The 8,776-nt window shown below is 54.3% G+C and overlaps 1 protein-coding gene across 1 annotated transcript; it reads left to right on the top strand.

The window, feature by feature from the left end:
• The first annotated feature begins 6 nt into the window (after positions 1 to 6).
• On the top strand, positions 7 to 8,234 carry THOP1 (thimet oligopeptidase 1). The gene is made up of 12 exons (XM_005428551.2): positions 7 to 205; positions 3,151 to 3,299; positions 3,737 to 3,844; positions 4,609 to 4,711; positions 4,791 to 4,951; positions 5,672 to 5,807; positions 5,892 to 6,258; positions 6,508 to 6,709; positions 6,797 to 6,983; positions 7,193 to 7,321; positions 7,537 to 7,673; positions 7,771 to 8,234. The coding sequence occupies exons 1-12, from the start codon at positions 82 to 84 to the stop codon at positions 7,924 to 7,926; spliced, it is 1,959 nt and encodes a 652-aa protein (XP_005428608.2). The 5' UTR covers positions 7 to 81; the 3' UTR covers positions 7,927 to 8,234.
• Positions 8,235 to 8,776: the final 542 nt, after the last annotated feature.

The raw sequence follows: 8,776 nt of genomic DNA, 5'->3' as shown, positions 1-8,776 counted from the left end.
GGGATGGTCGGGGCCGGCCAGGCCCCGCGGCCCCTGGCCAGCCAGCTGCGCTGGGACCTGACGGCCGAGCAGATCGAGGCCATGGCGGCCGAGCTGACCGAGAGCACCAAGCTCGTGTACGACCGCGTGGGAGCCCAGGAGCGCGGAGAGGTCTCCTACGAGAACACCCTCAAGGCTCTGGCCGACGTGGAGGTGGAATACACAGGTGGGGACGCTGTTCCTGCTGGCAGGGATGGGATGGATCCCGGGATGTGGCACTGACATTCTCTGGACAGACAGAGACACGATTCTCTGTCTCTCAGGTTTTTGCTGGAGTGCTGTTCTTGGAGCTTTTTGCAGGGATGGCAGCGGGGAATGTTCTCCCTGTTTAACCCCCTCCAAGTGTGGAATTGCATCAGGACAGGGCGTGGTGGCTTTTGGGGAAGTGTCTGTAGGAAGGGATTGTCCCACTTGGAGCTTTGAAGGAGACAGGGAACGCTGCTGGCATCAGGAATGGTGGAATTCTGGAGCTGGAAGGGAACATCGAGCCCTGCACAGAGCTCCCCAAGCCTCCTGTGATGGCAGAGCTGTTGGGGGCTCACAGGCACAGAATTCTCCTTGGTTTTAGGAGGATTTTGATGGGAATCCAGCATGTGGATGTGCTGGGCAGCAGGGAAAGGACCAAAGGGAGCAGGAGCTGCTGCCGCCAGGGATCATGGAATTCCTCAAGCTCTAAGGGAGCATCAAGTCCTGCACAAAATTCCCCAAACCTCCTGTGCTGCCACAGCTGGGGCAGAGCTGTTGGGGGCTCACAGGCACAGAATTCCTGTGGATTTTGGGAGGATTGTGCTGGGAATGCAGCAGGTGGGCAGCAGGGGATGTGCCATCCCTGCCATCAGGAATGATGGAATTCCTCCAGCTGGAAGGGAGAAGCTGGAGAAGCACAGGGATCAAAACAACTCTTATTTGCTGCCCCTGTGTTTTGGAACACGTGGAATATGTTAAAAGATTATTTACCTGAAAGAATCTGATTAGATTTTAGGGTGAGTGTTTTGTTTTCTTAACCAATCTCTACAAGCTGTGTCCTGACAGGAGACAGCCACGAGATTTTGTTGAGTGCTTTAGAGCAGTGCAGTATAGTATAAAATAATAATATAATATAATAAAGTGAATTATTAGCCTTCTGATATCATAGAGTCAGGGGTGTTGCCTGATTTTACAGTAGTGGGAGGCTCTGAGCTTGCCCAGAGCAGCTCTGGCTGCCCCCTGGAAGGGTCCAAGGCCAGGTTGGAGCCCCCTGGGGTAGTTGGAGATGTCCCTGCCCATAGCAGGGCTGAGCTTTGAGGTCACTCCCAACCCCTCCCACGATTATTAAGATTTTTAGATTTTATTTTTTTTAGCTCCGTGCTGTCACCTGCTTTTCTCTCCCCGTGGCTGCCAGCAGAATGTTGGTGTTATTCCCAGTTAATGTTTATACAGCAAGGAACCAGCACAAAGAACAGATTTGGAAAAGCAAATTAACCCAAGGGCAGCCCTTTGGCAGCAGGAGCAGCTGCTTTCCCAAGGCTGTCCCGGCTTTCATGTGTCACCAGTGGGAACAAAAGCAGAAAAGATCCAAGAAACTCTCACCTCCTTCCTCACTTTTCCCTGGGCCAGTGGGCAAATGTCTCTCCATGTGCCTTGTTTCCTGCTGGGATTATTTTTGGGAGAATAAATCCTGCTGGGATTTTTTTTTGGAGAATAAACCCCACTGGGATTTTTTTGGGAGAGTCACTCCTGCTGGGATTTTTTGGGGGAGTCAGTCCTGCTGGGACTTTTTTGGAGAGTAAATCCCGCTGGGATTTTTTGGGAGAGTAAATCCTGCTGGGATTTTTTTGGGAGAGTAAATCCCACTGTGATTTTTTTGGGAGAATAAATCCTGCTGGGATTTTTTTGGGAGAATAAATCCCACTGTGATTTTTTGGGAGAGTAAATCCCGCTGGGATTTTTTGGGAGAATAAATCCTGCTGGGATTTTTTTGGGAGAATAAATCCTGCTGGGATTTTTTTGGGGTGGGAGTACTACAATGTGATGGCACCAAAACTGTGCAGTTTTGGTGGCTTTATTTGCAGCAGGGTGACAATTCAGGTGGCCCCTCCTCGTGACACCTGGGCTGCTGCCTGTGCTCAAGCTGTCTGGGACAGGGAGCAGCCTCATCTTCCTCCTCTCCCCATTCTTTTTTTCCTAAAATAATAGGGGAAAAAAATAATTCCTCTTGCTCAGCAGGAGGAATGTTCATCTCAGCAGGACTGTCAGCACTTCCCTGGCTGAGCTGCCTGTTCAGCTTCTCCTGGGGAGGGAATCCAGGTGCCTGGAGAGCACCTGGAGTGCTGTTCTTGGAGCTTCTGCAGGGATGGCAGCAGGGAATGTTCTCCCTGTTTTCCTCCGTGGGATTGCATCAGGACAGGGCGCACCTGGGGCGTGGGGGGAAGTGTCTGTGGGAAGGGATCGTCCCACTTGGAGCTTTAAGGGAGACAGGGAACGCTGTGGCATCAGGAATCATGGAATTCCCCAAACCTCCTGTGCTGCCACAGGCACAGAATTCCTGTGGGTTTTAGTGGGATCCTGTGGATTTTGGGAGGATTGTGGTGGGAATGCAGCAGGTGGATGTGCGGGGCAGCAGGGAAAGGACCAAAGGGAAACAGGGAATGCTCCTGCCATGAGGAATCATGGAATTCCCCAACCCTCCTGTGCTGCCACAGGCACAGAATTCCCGTGGGTTTTAGTGGGATCCTGTAGATTTTGGGAGGATTGTGCTGGGAATGCAGCAGGCGGATGTGCTGGGCAGCAGGGAAAGGACCAAAGGGAAACAGGGAATGCTGATGCCATGAGGAATCATGGAATTCCTCAAGCTGGAAGGGAACATTGAGCTCTGCACAGAACTCCCCAAATCTCCTGTGCAAAGCTGTTGGGGCACAGAATTCCTGTGGATTTTGGGAGGATTGTGGTGGGAATCCAGCGGGTGGGCATGCTGGGCAGCAGGGAAAGGACCAAAGGCAGCAGGAGCCTCATCCCACCTCTCCCCTGCCGTGTGTGTGAGAGGAGAGGAAGGCTCTGGGGCTGCCAGCCTGGCTGTGGGTGTGCACTGGGACGTGGAGCCATCATCCCTGTCCCCTTTTTGTCCCTCCCCAGTCCGTAGGAACATGCTGGACTTCCCCCAGCACGTGTCCCCCTGCAAGGCCGTCCGCGCCGCCAGCACCGAGGCCGACAAGAAGCTCTCGGAGTTCGACGTGGAGATGAGCATGAGGCAGGACGTGTACCAGAGGATTGTGTGGCTCCAGGTGTGTCCCCCTGCCACCCAGGCAAGGGGTTGGGACCCCCTGGAATCCCAGCAAATCCTTTTCCTTCGTCCCAGAGCTGAGGAGGGAGGGATGCAGGTGTGATTGCGGCAGAGCGGTGCAGCTGGAGAGAGGGATGGGGAATTTGGGATTGAGGGCTCTGCTCCCCACTCAGAGCCTCGATCACCCCTTTGTTGGTAAATCCAACTCACCTCAGTGGTGATGTCCCCAAAAGTGCCCCCCAAAATGCTGACATGGCACAAAGGTGATGTGTTTAAAGCAATCTGGGAGGAGCCCCTGCCCCGAGGTGACCCAGGAACCTCTGCACCAAACCAGAGCCTTCCCTGGGGCTTTTCCATCTGCTGCTGGGTCTCTGGTGGTCCCAGAACTCCCAGCTTCCTGCAGCTCCCTGAGGAGGAGGGGATTTTTCTGTTTTCCAGGAGAAAGCAGAGAGTGCTTCCCTGAAGCCTGAGGCAAAGAGGTACCTGGAGAGGCTGATCAAGCTGGGCAAAAGGAACGGGCTCCACCTCCCCGAGGAGACACAGGAGGTGAGAGCACAGAATCCCAGGATGGTTTGGGCTGAAGGCACCTTAAAGCCCATCTGCCGCTGTCCCAGGTTGCTCCAAGCTGGCCTTGGACACTTCCAGGGAAGGGGCAGCCACAGCTCCTGTGGGATATCTGTGTCAGGGCCTCTGCACCCTCACAGGAAGGAATTTCTTTTCCTAATATCCCATCTAATCCTAATTCCTGACAGTCTGAATCCATTTCCCCTGTGGCAGGGCTCAGGGCAGGGTCTGAAGCTCAGGTTTGGGTTTTGCCCCAAATTCTGGTGATTTTGGGTGATGTCTCCAGCCCCCCCTTTTTCCTTTCTGATGAAAGGGTGGGTGATGTTAACAAAGTGGGAATTGAGGAATTCCTGGGGAGGTGAAATTGGGGAATTATCGTCAAATCCCCACATGCCAAGGGCTGGAGTTGGGCTGAGCTGCTCAGGAGCCTCCCTCTCTTACCATGCACCAGCAGAGGAGCTCAAAACTGGGTTAAAACCAGGAGAAAATGGGAAATAAGGAGAGGGGAGGTTGTTACTGCAGCACCTGCAGCTCCTGAGGCAGCAGGGAACAGGCAGGACCTTGCTGAGGTGGCTGAGCCCTGCCAGGTGTAACCCCAGGGAGCCTTTCTGGGCTGCTGGCTCACCATCATTAATTGTGCACCGTCATTAATTGGGCTGGCTCAGTGCTGGGCAGCTCAGCAGGGTGGGAACAGCCTGAGTGCCCCCCCCAGCTCTGATTTCTCTCCGATTTTCTGCGTTTTGAAGAAAATCAAAGCTATCAAGAAGAAGCTGAGCGTGCTGTGCATCGACTTCAACAAGAACCTCAACGAGGACACCACCTTCCTGCCCTTCTCCAGGGAGGAACTGGGTATGGAGTGCTCACACTGCATGATCCCAGGGCACTCCTGGAGGATCCTGGGCTCAGCCCCTGCCTGCTCTTTTCCCAGGGGGGCTCCCTGAGGATTTCCTGAACTCCCTGGAGAAGACAGAGGATGGGAAGCTGAAGGTCACCCTGAAGTACCCACACTACTTCCCCCTGCTGAAGAAGTGCTACGTGCCCGAGACCAGGAGGAAGGTGGAGGAGATGTTCAACTCCAGGTGCAAAGAGGTCGGTGGGACTGACCCAGGGCAAGATTTGTGTTTCTTTCCACACTGCTTCCCTTCTCCCCTGTGGATGTTACTATGATATTTGCCAAGATTTTTCATAAAATATGAAAATTCTTCTCCTGGGAAGCTTTAGCTTCTCTATGTTTTGCTGCTTTAGAATGTGATTTAGAGAATTGTTTATTAAGCATGTAAATTGTTTTAATTTAATGGCCAATCACAGCCAGCTGTGTTGGACTCTCTGAGTCTATCATGGGTTTTTATTATAATTTTTTCCCTATCTTTCTGATACATTCTTTCTCTTTCTTTAGTATAGTTTTAGTATGTAATTTTATAATATAATACAATGCGATATAATACAATACAATACAATGCAATATAATGTAATATAATGCAATATAATATGATATAATATAATATAATATAATATAATATAATGTGATGTGATATAATGTGATGTGATATAATGTGATATAATGTGATATAATATAATATCATACAATATAATATAATACAATACAATGTAATACAATATAGTATAACACAATATAATACAATATAATACAATACAATATAATATAATGCAATATAATATAATACAATACAATACAATAAATATAATAATCAATCAGCCTTCTGAGAACTTGCAGTCAAATTCTCAACTCTCACACTGTCCTGGCACCCACAACACCACCACACGTGTGCTTCACTCTCTGCCTTGCAGGAGAACTGCCTGATCCTGAAGGAGCTGGTGGACCTGAGGGCTCAGAAGGCCAATCTGCTGGGCTTCAGCACCCACGCTGACTTTGTGCTGGAGATGAACATGGCCAAGAGCAGCCGGACGGTGGCCACGTTCCTGGGTATGTCCTGGGGCCGAGCAGGGGCATCCTGGGCAGGGTGTGCTGCTCTGATCCCTGATCCCAGCCCTGCCTGGCTTTCTCTAGATGAGCTGGCCCAGAAGCTGAAGCCCCTGGGGGAGAAGGAGCGGGCTGTGATCCTGGACCTGAAGAAGAAGGAGTGCGAGAAGCGCGGGCTGGAGTTCGACAACCGCATCAACGCCTGGGACATGCGCTACTACATGAACCAGGTGGAGGAGACCAAGTACAGCGTGGACCAGAACCTGCTCAAGGAGTATTTCCCCATGCAGGTGGTCACCACGGGCCTCCTGGCCATCTACCAGGAGCTGCTGGGCCTCACCTTCCACCTGGAGGAGAAGGCTCAGGTGTGGCACGAGGACGTGCAGCTCTACACGGTGAAGGACGCGTCCTCCGGCGAGACCATCGGGAAGTTCTACCTGGACCTGTACCCACGGTGAGACCTGGGGAGAGGGGAAATCTGGGAGCAGGAGGAGCACAGCCTGAGGAGGAGGAGGAGGAGGAGGAGGAGGAGGAGGAGATTCCTGCTCCCAGCTGTGTGGAGTGGAGGGAGCGCCGTGTGCTGGGATGTCACCAAGGGGGTCACCAACGGGGTCACTTGGGGCCCCTCTGAGGACCACAATGGGGGAGGCCATGGCTGTGTGTGACTTTTGGAAGGATCCCTGAGCCGTCTGTCCCTCCCCAGGGAAGGGAAGTACGGCCATGCTGCCTGCTTTGGCCTCCAGCCCGGCTGCCTCCTGCCGGACTCCAGCCGCCAAATCTCGGTGGCCGCCATGGTGGCCAATTTCACCAAGCCCACGCCGGACGCCCCTTCCCTGCTGCAGCACGACGAGGTGGAGACCTATTTCCACGAATTTGGGCACGTCATGCACCAGCTGTGCTCTCAGGTGAGGCCTCCCTGCGCTGGCACAGCTTGGGGCTTTTCCCCCCGTCCCGTTTTTTTGTGGAATTCCGAGCTGGCCGTGTCCCCCCAGGCGGAGTTTGCCATGTTCAGCGGGACACACGTGGAGAGGGACTTTGTGGAGGCCCCGTCGCAGATGTTGGAGAACTGGGTGTGGGAGAAGGAGCCTCTGCTGCGCATGTCCAGGCACTACAAGACAGGGAGCCCCATCCCGGATGAGCTGCTGGAGAAACTCATTAAATCCCGGCAGGCAAACACAGGTGGGAGGGGTTGGATGTCCCCTGGGGACACTCAGTGACCTGGCTGGGGACAAAAAAGGCTTCTCCGTGCTCGCCATGGTGCTGGGGGTTCTGAGGGGATGGGGGGAAGGAATCCACACGTGGGAAGAGAGAGGGTGATGTGGCACGTGAAAGGGACAGAGGTGCCACTGCAGCCTCAGTTTCCCTCCTCCTCCTCCTTTTGGGAACAGGGCTCTTCAACCTGCGCCAGATCGTCCTGGCCAAGGTGGACCAGGCACTGCACACCCAGACCAAGGCTGACCCTGTGGAGGTGTTTGCCCAGCTCTGTGAAGAGGTGCTGGGTGTCCCTGCCACCCCAGGTACGCCGTGCCACCCTCCTGTCCCTCTTGCCCTGTAATAGCTCAGCAAGTTCCTCCCGCATGGGGACGGTTTCTGCTGGCTCTGGGAAAAGCAGGGCTGGAAAAGCCTGGAAAGTTCCTCCCTTTGTCCCCTGGGTTGTGTGAACAGCTGGGCCAGCACTGCAGGGTTTTGTTTTCCCATGGGGAGTCCCTTTTGACCCCTTTTGTCCCCTCAGGTACAAACATGCCAGCCACCTTTGGCCACCTGGCCGGGGGTTATGATGCTCAGTACTACGGCTACCTCTGGAGCGAGGTGTTCTCCATGGACATGTTCCACACCCGCTTCAAGCAGGAGGGAATCATGAACTGCAAGGTAGGAGCAGGGTTCTGTGTGCGTGCCTGGGGTGTGGGAGCCAGGGCGGGTGTGCCAGCCCTGCCCTGTGTGTGTGTCTGTGTGTCTGTGCCCACAGGTGGGCATGGATTACAGGAAGTGCATCCTTCACCCCGGTGGCTCCGTGGATGCTTCGGACATGCTGAGGAGGTTCCTGGGCAGGGAGCCCAAGCAGGACGCCTTCCTGGCCAGCAAGGGACTGAAGGTGGAGAGCAACTCGGTGCCTTCAGCCTGAGAGGTGCTGCTGGGCCCTGGCAGGGCGGGGAAGCTCCTGCCCACGCACCTGCCCTCGCCTGGTTCCTGTCACCAAACACCCCCAGGCCACCCCTGCCTGGAGCTGCCCCTCTGAGCCCCTCCTGGGGCTCTCTGGTGACACACAGGTGACCTGGCCTTGTCACCCCGGCCTTGTGGGTCACCCTCACCAATTGGCTGAACTTTGAACCTGATCTCTGCACAAGGGTGAGTTTTGGAGCCAGGGAGGAGGAGGGGGAGAGGAGTTCCCAAACTTGAATTTTTGTTTTTAAATCCCTTCTCTTTTAAGAAGCCTCGTTGTTGGTGTTGTTGTTGCCACCTTGGCTTGGTTTGTGACACAGTTGTCATCAGGGCAGGGACAGTCCTGCTCTCCCCATCTTTGGGCAGCTCTTGGCTGTGCAATAAAGATGGGGAGATCCCAGAGCTCAAACCCTACAGGGAATTAACTGGAACATCCTGCCCTGAACCCCTCAGGGACCTTCCTGCCTGGCAGGGGGACAGAGGTGGCCAGTGCAGGCGTTCCAGAACAGGGGTTTAGGGACATCTTTGGCCTCTGTGTCCCAGGGCCATCTCAGGGTCATCCTGGGGCCACCCCAGGCCAGCCAGGGGCTCAGGCTGTGGCAGCTGAGGGTGTTGCTGTTGCTGTGAGCTCCAGGGACGGGCCAGGGTTGTGTTTATGACTGAAAACACCCGAGCTGACAGCTTCAAACAACACAAATGCCGGGATAAAAATATCCCCTGGGCTCCGTGCCAGGCCTTGAGCTGCCGGCCACGGGGAGGGGCAGCAGCCAGCCTGGGCTGTGCCACCTGCTCCAGGCTGTCCCCCCTGTGCC

The sequence above is a fragment of the Geospiza fortis genome, unplaced genomic scaffold (assembly GCF_000277835.1).
Source record: "Geospiza fortis unplaced genomic scaffold, GeoFor_1.0 scaffold241, whole genome shotgun sequence".
NCBI lineage: Eukaryota > Metazoa > Chordata > Aves > Passeriformes > Thraupidae > Geospiza > Geospiza fortis.
The sequence above is the reverse complement of the archived record's forward strand: the minus strand, read 5'-3'. Positions and strand labels throughout refer to the sequence as shown.

Excerpts from the sequence above, each read along its gene's own strand:
- THOP1 (XM_005428551.2), top strand. The coding sequence starts at position 82 with ATGGCGGCCGAGCTGACCGAGAGCACCAAGCTCGTGTACGACCGCGTG. Across the intron at positions 3,845-4,608 it reads TCCCCGAGGAGACACAGGAG|AAAATCAAAGCTATCAAGAA; the intron begins GTGAGAGCACAG and ends TGCGTTTTGAAG. Across the intron at positions 4,712-4,790 it reads CTTCTCCAGGGAGGAACTGG|GGGGGCTCCCTGAGGATTTC; the intron begins GTATGGAGTGCT and ends CTCTTTTCCCAG.